Raw genomic sequence first — 11842 nt, 5'->3', positions numbered from 1 at the left:
CTCTACGTCACTCGGAGGCTCCGCCCAACCCCCGGCTGCGGTGACGCTGGGAGAGCCCACAAAGGGAGGAAGGCGCCGGCCAATAGGAGGCCGCCGCTTCGAGCGCGGGAAATCCGCTTCGCAGAGGCCCCGCCCACAAGCCCGGGGGGACGCGGGGGTCAGCAGCCAGTCCTGGAGATGGGCGGGCCGGGCTCGCGAGGGCCCGCCTACCTCCACGGTGCTTCTCCAGCCGCGGCTTCCATTGGACCAGATCACTAAGCTCCTCCCAGTCCTGCTTGCCATTGGCGCGAAGACCAGTACTTCACCTGAGGGTCCTGGGTCCGGCGCGCGCTCGGCGGCGCTTAGTGCGGAAGCATTGACGGTGTGAACATACCCTAGCTTCCACTCACCCGGTCCTCCGCCTCCGTGGTCGCTGGCGACACCAGCAGCCCAAGCCCCGACCCTGGCCGGAATGCTCCCCTAAGCTCCGACGGTCAGCGCAGCAGACTCACCGCGCACTACTTTGACGTCACTGCAAGAAGAGGCGGGCTTCCGCCGGCCGCCGGACGATGTCCTCTTCTCTGATTGGTCATAGCAGACGTCCGTCAGGACGCACCGCCCTTTCCGCATGCGCAGAGTGTGGGCGGCCCTCTGAAGCGTGAGAAGGGGTTTCCAGCACCTACCCTTCCCGCCGCCCCTTCCATTAGGGCCTCGGCTTCCAATCGCCTCTGTCGGGCTGCGGTGGAATCCCGAGGAAGAGCTGGGGGACGCAGGCGGGGAGATGGCTACGGCTTCGGTCTCCGCAACTTCTGATTCTCCGTTCTCGGTAGGAAGCGGCGGCGTTCGCAGGGCTTCCGGGTGGGCCGGGCGGCTCAGGGGAGGACGGCGGGGTGCGCGCTGGAGCGCCGCTGCACCTGAGGCTTCCGGTCCTCGCCGCCGTTCCAGCCGTCGTCACCGAGTGTCAGCACCCGCGGGGTCGAACCGGGCCGACGCAGGCTCTCTCGTTGGCTGGCACCCCGCCCGTCCGTCACGTGATCGCTAACGGTCCCGGGAGTCTGGAGGCTTGAGCCAGGTGATGCGCGGTGGACTGGTCTCGCAGAGGCCCCGGTAGCCGCAGGGTGTCGGCGACGGCGGGGTGCACTCGCGCCCGCGCTCCGCTTTCCGGGTTGCCGGGACGCGGCGTGGAGACGCGATCGGGAATCGGGCTCAGGTGCTGCCGGGTGCATCCGGTTAGACATACCCGAGCCTGGCAGCCCGTTAGGCCTACAAGTGCCGGGGGATGGAGTGGAATCCCCGGCACTGCCTGGACAGTTACTACAGCTCGGTGAGTGCCCAGTCCCAGAGTGCGGTGAGCGGTGCGTGGGAAGCGAGGACCCCAGCGGTGTAGAGGGGTGTCGAAGGGGAGACGAGTGTTTTGAGAGGTGCTGTCAGGGTGCTGTCAGGACACTCGAGGGAAATTCTAGTTACAAAGGTACTGTGGCGTACTCGGGGGTAAGGACTAAGAAAAGGGGTGAACACGAGTAACGGAAGGAGTCGGGAGGACATCGCACAGAGGACTAGCGGTTGTGGTCGCCTTGGGAAAGCCAGACTCCCGCACCTCACTTTCCACTTTTAGCAGCCGTTAGAATTGGTGATGAGGCCAGAAATACGCGTTTCCTTTCGAATAGGGATACCTTTGCTGTGAGAGGTCTGGCCGGTTCAGAAGAAATGAAGCAAACCGCTTATTCACGATTTGACCAATGAAGGGTGAAAGAAACTATCGAATACAAGTGTCCAGGGAATGGATGAGTTACATGGATATGATTAACAAACTTAGGAGAGGAGGGCTGTTTTCCTCTCAAAACTTAGAAATTGGAGATCAAACACGAAGTGTTGACTGTTACATTTAAGTATACTATCACCAAGGCAGTGCCACTGGGATGTGGACAGACTCAACAGAAATCCCAAAGCGTGTTCTATAGGAAAATAGTGGTGTTCTGTGCAGTGTTTCAAATGGACTTTAAATATTTAATACACTAAAAATGACTAAAATCCTTTATAAATCAAACTATAATGCAACTTCTTAATTTTGCTGCATTAAAAATGTCTAATTTGGAGGGAAAACAGCATCAAAGAAATGCCTAAATTTAATTGGCTTCTTCAGACTTAAGAATGCAAGCAACAATGCCAGATAGGAGATACTTTCTTTTGAGTTGTTAGCCAGGGTGGCCCAAGGGACTCCCAGATAGTAACCCAGCATAGAACTGGGAAAATGAACAGCAGACCCCAATCTTATCTAAGGAATATTGACAACTGATTACCACTAGATGAGGAACAGGTGACCCTCCTAAAACAAAGCCCTCTAGATATCCTGACTAGATTCACCAGAAGGGCAAGTAGTGGGGAATTGCTGGGGGTGCCGACAACACAGCAGACAGTAGAAGGGATATCAGAGTATAAGGGCTCTAGTTGGAGGCGGGAGGCTATGGATGGGTGCTATCTCGGAAGTGGGTGTAAAAATAAATATATTTTAAAAAGTTAAAAAAATAATTCTTCAAAGCATAAAATTTTGCTCCTTAATAATTGGTGGATGTGAAAAACATTACCATTGAAGTCTACCTGATGACTTTATATCCATGCTCAGATGCCAAGCAGCTCAGAAAGTAACCAACTATGACTAGTAATAATCAGATATATAGAGATTAGAAATGGATGTGCATCTTAGTGTCAGTTGTATTGAAAATGAAGTTTTCTGTATGAAACTATTTTAATAGTGGAATGGAGATTTTTTTTTAAGTTTAAAACCTCATTTAACTTTATGTCTTACAGGGTTTATATTGAGCACAATATTGTATAACTATTAATTCAACTGTAAACCTAAAAATTTACAGACAGTTTTGAAGGAGATGCATCTTAGCTCTGGAAATTGTTATTGAATATGTCAATGCTGTTGTAATGAAATGCTTCTTCTGATTGTGTAGTTATTAAATAAATAATTAAAAAAAAAAGAATGAGAAATGGCTCAGCTTAGGTGTCCCATCAGAAGTAAAGCTACCATTTCAAACAATATTTTAAAAAACACTTTAGGTTAACGAACTACTGATCATAAGTGACAGTATAAGACTTTAACATAATAGCATGAACTCGGAAGACTTCTCATTCGGATTTCAATGCTGTGAGTGTTAGCATCCTGTACCACTCATAATCATGCATTGATAAACCTCACATGGAAATTGTTACAACAAATGAGTTTTTGCCTACCAAGGATTTTTAACAACTAGATGCACAAATAACATAGTCTTTAAGAAACAGCTACCATATAAACCTCAAGTATAAACAACATAAAAGTCATCAGAGAAGATTTCAGTTGTCCGTTTAAATTTTATTTTGTGTGTTAGGAGTGTTTTGCCTGCATGTATTTAAGTGTACTGTGTGTGCAATGCCTGTAGATGCTAGAAGAGGGCATTGGATCCCCTAGAACTTGAGTTGGGGACCGTTATGAGCCACCATGTGGGTGCCGGGAACCAAACCTAGGTCCTTAGCCACTGAGCCATCTCCACCCCCTTTTTGAAACCACTTTAAAGATTTACTTTTCATATGTATTGAATGTGTTGCCTGCATGTATGTGTATATTTACCACATGCCTGTTGCCTGCAGAGGACGGAAGAGGGTGTCTGATCACTGTAACTGGACTTAACAGACAAGTTGTGGGCTGTCATGCTGCTGCTGGAGACCAAACCCACATCCTCTGCAAGAGCTTTTAACCGCTCAGCTGTCTCCAGCCCTTCAGTTGGTTATTTTAAAGTATTTTTCTATGCAACAATAGCAAGAGTAGCAACACAGATAGCATTTATTGAATGTTTGCTTTGTATCAGTTTACTAGCCATAGGGAAAGGAAAACTGATTGGACATAACAGGGTAATGCTAAGTAGAAGTACAGGCAGCATAGTGTTGAAAGAACTTTTCCTTGTAAGTCTTTAATTTCCACTTTCAAATGAGCAAACTGAGGCATCAGCTTAAATCAGCGCTAAGAGCTAATACATGTCACAGCCTCATTTATGTGTGTAAAGGTTAGCATCTTGATGGACTCTGGGTGTTGAGGGGTTGTTTGCCAGATAAACAGTACTGTTGTGATGGTCCTTACATGCTTGGCAAAAGTTTCTCTAATGCAGAAATCCTCAGAGAGCCATCTAAGGGTCCTTGGAGTTCTGTGCAACTTTTCAGGGAGTCTGCACAGCTCTTCACTATCCAACTCCGTGTTTGTGAGAAACTTGATTTTCTTGTTGATAAACATGAACAAAAACAACATACCCAAAAGAGTGAATGAGGAAGCGGGTGTTCAGACCCAGCATAGGAGACTTCCGGAGATCCCAAGACAAAAAGTGAGAGGCTGGGATGTGGGTGCCAAACAATTGTGGGTTGTAGAGGGGGAGGAGAAAAAATGTGTACACACACACACAAGCGTGCACACCCTTGTGTTGTGTGTGTTTTGAACCATATCATCTCGCAAATGAGAAAACGGTTTAGTAGATAGTTCTGTGATGGAAATATGTATCTTTGACTTCAGTAGGTTGTTTTCCAAGGACATTGTATTTTTGTGTATATCCCTTCCAGCAGTCCTTTTTATTCTGTCTTCTCCTAAGATGTGATTTGTCTCACTTGTAAATTTTTGCTAAGAGATAGCCTGAAATGTTGCATGTTCTTTTCCTAGTTTATTTTCCCATAATCATTGGATGTACCCTTTTCCTATCGTACCTGTAATAGTCTTGATTTTTCTTTTATGCAATGTTTTTATAAATTGCATTTTTAAACTTGTACCCAGATTTATACTGGCATGCTTATTTTACCCAGCAACTTTGCCAGAGTTCCATTCTGATAATTGAAGATCCTTTGGTGCTCTTTAGTTAGAAAATCATGGTCTGTTAAGTTTAGGTTATTTTGACTTGTAATATCTTTTTGTTCTGTTTCAAGACAGGGTCTCACTATGAACCCTGGCTGACCTGGAACTCACTAGGTAGACCAGACTGGCCTCCAACTCAGAAAGTTCCACCAGCCTTTGCCTCCCCAGTGCTGGGGTGACAGATGTGAGCCACTCCGCCTGCTCTTCTTTTCCTTATCCTAATGTGAGCTAGAAGATTCAGTACAGCATTGACTAGAAGTTACATAGATATCTTTACCTTGTTCCTGGTTTTAAAAGGAATGCTTCAAATTTTGTGCTGTTAAAATACATTTGCCTTGATTTTTGGTAGTTTCTTGTTAACCATAATTGTTCCTTGCTGTATATTGAATGTTACTGAATACTCTAAAAGATGTTACAGTTATCCAAGCTTCCCTAATTTTATCTTTCATACATAACTGGTATGGTTTCCTGAATTTTTTAAGATGTTCAGTTTTGTTTCTGAGGAAATGCTGACCTACTGTTTGTCTGTCTGTAATCTGGTTTTGTTAGTATTAGGTAGGGCTCTCTAGAGGGACAGAGCTCAGAGAAGGCATAGACTATGAAAGGGGAGTCACTGGGTTGGCTTACACAGTGGGGCCTGGTAAGTCTGACAGTGGCACACTGAAGAGGCTAAATACATGGACAGCTCAGCAGTCACCCTCTGGTGAAGAACTGGAAGGCAACTTGAGCATCGTTGGTCTTCAGTCCACATAGAAGGCTGAAGATGAGAGTTTGTGTTAGTGGAGGGTGCTGGCAGCAGCAAGGGGTGGTACCCTCACTGGCAGGAAACAAAGGCAGGCAAACTCCTTTCTCCTCTCACATCTTTATATATCATCTGGGCCACCCGTTGAAGGTGTCACCTTCTCTGGGGGAGGGTCTTCTCTCATCGAATCCTTTCTGGAGATGCCCTCAGAAACATGCCCAGAGATGGGGCTCATAGTTGATTACAGATCCCATCAAGTAGACAGAATTAACCATCGGGGTATCAAGCTTGCCTCATAAAACGAACGGGCTCTTTGTTTTTTCAAGTGTTTGTGTTCTGTGAGATGCTCTGTAAAACCGTTGTATTGGTTGTGCAGGACTCCACAGCACTCCACAAGTTCTGCCCCACCTTGTTCCTCAGTGGATTTCCTCTGCGAGTACATTGCTCTTCTTCAGACAAACTAATGTGTTCACTAGCTTGAAAAGTGTTCTTATGTAACCATTCCTGGGCTTTTGTTTGTTTGTTTGTTTTTTAAACTGTTGGTCAGTCTGTAAGACCCAATGTTGAAATTATATGAACACTTTATATAAAGAAATACTCTGCTGAATATGTCTTTTAGTTTTAGTTGCATCTGGTACAGCAATACCTACTGTTTGCATTTGAATTTTTATTTCTTAGCTATGTTGTGTGCATCACTTGGAAACAAGGGAAAATACACATTTTAAAAAATAACTCATCATGTTTAACACAATCACAGGAAAAGTCTAGCAATAATTGAATTATAAATAGGGTATTTGCCTTAACAACTAAAGCCATGAGGAAAAATAGTTGATCACTGTAAGTATTTTGCCTTTTAAAAAATCATAAGTTACTCTCAGAGTCATATTTTGCTTGGAAAAAATGTCTGTGGACTATATAATAGGTCAGGGAGAACTTGGCGTCTTTATCTCCTTCCTGGGACATTTGTGCTGTTGGTTGCACTTTCTCTGAAAGCTTTTCTCTCTCAAGGGATTGTTGTAATCTTGTGGGAAGGAGTTATCCTTTATAAAGCACATCTTGTTTTCAAAAAGAATTATTTAATTCAACAAACTTACTAAACAGTATTTATTTTCTTTATTAAAAATTAATATTACATTTTCCTAACAAAATCCTGTACCAACTGAATTCATTTGAGGCCAACACTGTTCAGATGTAACTCAGATCTACATGCGCATCATTCCCCCCTCCCCCTGCCCACCTATAAGGGGACTGGGCCTTATTAGTCGGCTCCTCTAAAGTGACTAGTCAGAAGTCCTGGGTGTCCCCAAGACATCTGCATTTCCTCCCAGCTGACTGTAACTAAGTGGTTCCCATGACTCTTTGCTTCAATATCTCCAAAATGGCTGACAGTATTCAGAAACATGCTGTCCTTGAACAGCTGCATTTGTTTTTGTTTTTGTTTTCTGGAGAGATGGCTCAGCAGTTAAGAACACTGGCTGTTCTTGCAGAGGACCCAGGTTTGAATCCCAGCACCCACATGGCAGCTAACAACTGTTCGTAACTCCAGTTCCAGGGAATCCGACAGCGTCTTCTGTCCTCCGAAAGCATTGCACGGCACAGGTGTACTTACCTACATGCAGGCAATAAACACATACACATAAAATAATTTTAAAAATTAAAAAAAAACAAAACAGTTACATTTGTATTATGAAGGGTACAACTGGAGACTAGCGCAGTGAAGAGAGCTGGGCAAGATACAGAGCAGCTTTGGCCCACTCCAGCTTGTTCCAGAACTGCCCCAGCACCTGTTCAATCCATAAGGTCCCTAGACCTCAATTCTATTTAGTGCAGTCTCATTACATAGGCATAGTGGATCATATTTTTAACCATTGGTGGTTTATTCAGTCTCAACACTTCCCATCCCTGAGGTTTGTAATCACCCCCCCCCCGGCGTTCTAAGAAGGGAAACTTTTATCTAAGTGTAGCAAAGATACCCTTATTTAAGAAATTGTAGGAACTTGTAAATCTCTGGGATCAGGGACAGAGAGGGAAAAGAATTATCTGACCACAGTACATGTGCATCAGTTAGTGGTGTTTCAAATAAAAGGTGCTGTTTTAATTAGGGTGACCAAGGAATTCCTTAGTGACAGACTTGAGTAGTAGGTAACTGAATGAAGCAAGGAAGAGAGCTTTGTAGGCAGAGTATTCATGGGAAGTAAGAGTGTATTGTGCATGTTAGAGATCTAAACCCTGTGGTACATGTCGCTGGGAAATTGGGAGGGGGATGGTGTGGCGAGTGAGCCAAGGGCTAGTCGGGGCTGACCATGGAGGTTTTATAAGTGGTAGTAAGAGTTTTGAATTTTGTGCTGTGTTTAAAGCCATAGGAGGGGACCGGAGAGATGGCTCAGCATTTAAGAGCACTGGCTGCTCTTGGAGTGGATTCAGCTTCAGTTCCCAGCACCCATATGGCACCTAACATGGTAACTATTTCCAGGGGATCCAACATACTCTTTTGGCCTCCATGGGCATTGCATGCATATGCCCACTTAACATACATGCATGCAAAACACTCATGTACATAAAATTAAATAAATCAAAAATTAAAAGCTATAGGAGGGTTTTGATTAGAAATGTTACTTGGATTTACTTTTTTAAAAAGATCATAACTAGCAAGTTATTTGGAGAGGAAATGTGAAGAATAGTTATTGTGTCACGGTAGTCTAAATCAGAAAGAGCTATGGTATCAACTAGGATTGTAGCACCATCTTAAATAAGCTATAGAGACAGAGCCCCTAAATGATTTCCTGAAAGATTCAATGTTAAATGTCTGGAAATGGCTCCCTCCAAGGGTGTTCTGAGCAGTGTAGGAAGCACCGGTGCTGGGAGAGGAGCAGATTTGGGAACTAAACCGCACATTTGTTTGCAGTCCTGTTAAATTTGAGGTCCCTGCTACACATTCAAATAGTGCCTTAGTTAACTTCTCTATTGCTGTGACTAAACACCAATACCAGCTTGGAGAGGAAAGGATTTATTTGGCTTACAGCACAGTCCATCATCAAGGGAAGCAAAGGCAAGAACCTGGAGCACAGACCATGGAGGAACGCTGCTCACTGGTTTGCTCCTCTGGCCTGTGCTCACACTGTTGTCTTATACAATACAGGTCCACCTGCCAGGGGTTGGCACCACCCACAATGGGCTGGACCATCCTACATTCCTCAGTAATCAAGAAGATGCCCCACAGATATGGCCATAGGCCAGTCCAGTGGGGGCAAGCCCCCAGTTGAGGCTCCTTCAGCTCAGGTGTGTCAGGTTGACACTAAAGCTGTCCAGCACAGATAGGTAATGAGTATGAAAGTGATAGGAGCTTAGAGTTTCACGTTCAGATCTCTGGATTCCAGATTTTAAACTTCAAAGCTACTGGGAAATTAAAACTCAAAGACTTAAAAGTAGAGGAGATTTTCAGGACAAATCATACAGATAAGAAGAGAATCTCGAGGGTACTTTTGGGAACTCTAGCATTGAATAAGAGAAGAAACATCCAAGGAGTTAATGAAGGAGACGCCTAGGAGACTGAGGGGAAATCAGGATTTGTAGGTGGTGCTCTGTCTACTGAGGAAAGTATTTAGGTGAAATTATCTCTGTAATGGCATGCGTTTTTTTATTTTAAATTTCATTTTTTATTATGTGTGGACACACACGCCACCGTGGGTTCTAGAGGTCAGAGGACAACCTTGGAGTTGTTCATCCCCTTCCACTTTTATATGGACTCCTCATCAAGCTTGTGGTCAGGCTTAACTACTGAGCCATTTTACTAGCCCAGATTTTGTTTTAAAAGCTGAGAAGAGTCTAGACTGAGGAGTCCTAAGTTCAGGAAAAGTTTTTGACCTTAAGGTCCTTCATGACACTAGAAAATAGAGTAGGGAAGAAGAAATGGGAGGTCCCATGAAAGGGTTAATTAATTACGTGAGCCAGGACTTTGTGGAGGTCAGTGGAGACAGGTGTCTTATACAAGTTCATTGGTTGTTAGGACAGGGAAGGCAGGATGAGAACAGACATGCATTCATTGGTTGGTAGGTTTTCTTTTGAGAACTGGTTTATTACTCAGATAATCACATACTTTGATTGTGTTGGTTCTATGGGGATCGACTATAGTAAAATCATCTGGTTTGTTTTAAATGTTAAATGCTAGGATTCTGGCAGTGTTTAGATAACCAGTGAAGACATAATGTTCCCTATGATGAATTATATGTTAAATCAAGGTGTGGGGTAATTCATGATGCTCTGCAAGAACACTCACCATATTTTATTTTTTAAGAATTGAAAACTTAGGGACTGGAGAGATGACTTAGCTGTTCAAAGCACTGGCTGTTCTTGTAGAGGTCCCGGGTTAGGTTCCCAGCACCCACATGCCTTCTCAACCATCTGCAGCTCCAGTTCCAGGGGATCTGACACCTGTTTCCACAGGCATTGCACACACATGGTATACTTACACACATGCAGGCAAAATACTGATAGGCATAAATAAAAATTAATTTAAACTTAACCTGTTTTCCCAGTTCCTTTAATACCTGTTAACAGTTTGCTATTGGATTTGAAAAATGACAACTGTTAATCTTTGAGCCCACATACTATGTCAGATAGAGCATGTATTTGATACTAACATTTGGGATCTTAGCCCAAAGGCTGAGAAGTGATAGCATTTAATTGAATATGACTTTGAGACTTGTCCCTACTGTTCCTGAACTCTTTGTCCCCTTTTAGTTTTGCACAGCTAAAGTGTGCTGGAAATTTGTATTATTTTTAACATGAAAGTGCAATTTTTGATATTTTTAGTAACCTTTAAATATTATGTAGGTATTTGGATAAGTCTGTTAATTCCAAGAAGTGGCTCATTGTAATCACTCGCTGTTTGTACTTGCAGAGACTATTTTGAATTGAAAGTCCTAGTTTGTTGTGCACTTTGAAGAAAAAAAAATGGATGTGTGAGAATTTTGAAGAGCTGGCAGTCATCTACCTTAGCCCCCAGCATCTCCACCATTTCACCCCCAGCCTCCGTCTGTGCAGATTTTCAATTCTTAGATCTGAAGAATTCTATTCTTAAAGTAGCAAAATAGTCTGTAAGTACAAACAATGAGTAATTACAATGAGCCACTTCTTGGAATTGACAGAACTATACAAATACCTACATAATATTTAAAGGTTACAAAAAAATTGCACTTTCATATTAAAAATAATACAAATTTCCAGCACATTGTAGCTGTACAAAACAAGGGGATAGAGCTCAGGAAAAGTAGGGACAAGTCTCAGAAAATTGTCTGCTCCTAAAACTCTAGTTATCATATGGAGGTATAATAAGATTTTATGTCATGTAGAACATAACCCCAAATTTGGCAGTATTCCATTCTTGAAAGATGTTATATATGTGGAAATAGTTTTATATACCAATATTAGGTAAGTCTTACTGCTTTGTAATAATTCCGCTTTCAAATTCTTTAAGGCCAGAACATGCCTTATTTTCTTAAGAGAGTTTGGGGTATAAATATTGAGGAAATACTTTGTTTGTTGCAGGTAGAGTAATTCAGTTATTTGTGTGTTCTAATCTGAACAAAGATGTGCTTTTCTAAATATTTGTATTAGACTGTGTGTTATTTTGAAACACAAGCCACCAGAAGTCATATCTCTTCACAGCAGTGGTTGGGTCTATTGCGGAATCAGTGGACTGCTTTGTTTTCTGCCTCCTAACGGGAGCTTGCATGTTCAGTTCTCACATATTTGTGGTTTAAATTTCTGAAACATAATTTCAATTCTTTTTTTTTTTTTTTTAGAACCTCCTAGCTGAGTCATCAAGATTTAATGGAACCGTGGTTCGTCAGTCTTCTCCATATGTGTTATACCCACCTGATAAGCCTTTCCTTAATAGTGATCTGCGCCGCTCCCCAAATAAGCCCACCCTTGCCTATCCAGAAAGCAACAGCAGAGGTAATGAACTCAGACAAACAGATACTTTTATTTGTTCTGTTGGCTCTTACTATCTATGGATTGTGAATCCATGGATTCAACCACCCCATTCAAAAATCTATGAGGAAAAAGTTGACATCAATATTGAGTATGTATAGACCTTTTTTCCCGATTAATATGCCCTAAACACAGTTTAAGAAGTACTTATATAGCATTTAGTTATAAGTATTATTAAAAGTAATTATATTAAGTTAGTAGTATTTTAAGTAATCTGATTTTATCTAATGATTTAAAGTACATGGGCA

General features: G+C 42.9%; 1 protein-coding gene across 3 annotated transcripts in view; it reads left to right on the top strand.

The window, feature by feature from the left end:
* The first annotated feature begins 601 nt into the window (after positions 1-601).
* Cep57 (centrosomal protein 57) overlaps positions 602-11842 on the top strand; it is a 38604-nt gene continuing 27363 nt past the window's right edge. Inside the window, exons 1-3 of one of the 3 annotated variants that reach the window (XM_029554894.1) lie at positions 614-805; positions 7958-8059; positions 11405-11558. In XM_029554894.1, coding sequence (XP_029410754.1) covers positions 7979-8059; positions 11405-11558 — 235 coding nt within the window. In that variant the 5' untranslated portion in view covers positions 614-805; positions 7958-7978. Of the gene's footprint in view, positions 806-1107; positions 1304-7957; positions 8060-11404; positions 11559-11842 lie in introns of those variants that run through there. The other 2 variants (XM_008850831.3, XM_008850832.3) reach the window with 2 other exon arrangements.

Source organism: Nannospalax galili, unplaced genomic scaffold, assembly GCF_000622305.1.
Source record: "Nannospalax galili isolate Female #2095 unplaced genomic scaffold, S.galili_v1.0 scaffold1185, whole genome shotgun sequence".
NCBI classification, from domain to species: domain Eukaryota; kingdom Metazoa; phylum Chordata; class Mammalia; order Rodentia; family Spalacidae; genus Nannospalax; species Nannospalax galili.
This window is presented reverse-complemented; position numbering and strand designations above follow the sequence as displayed.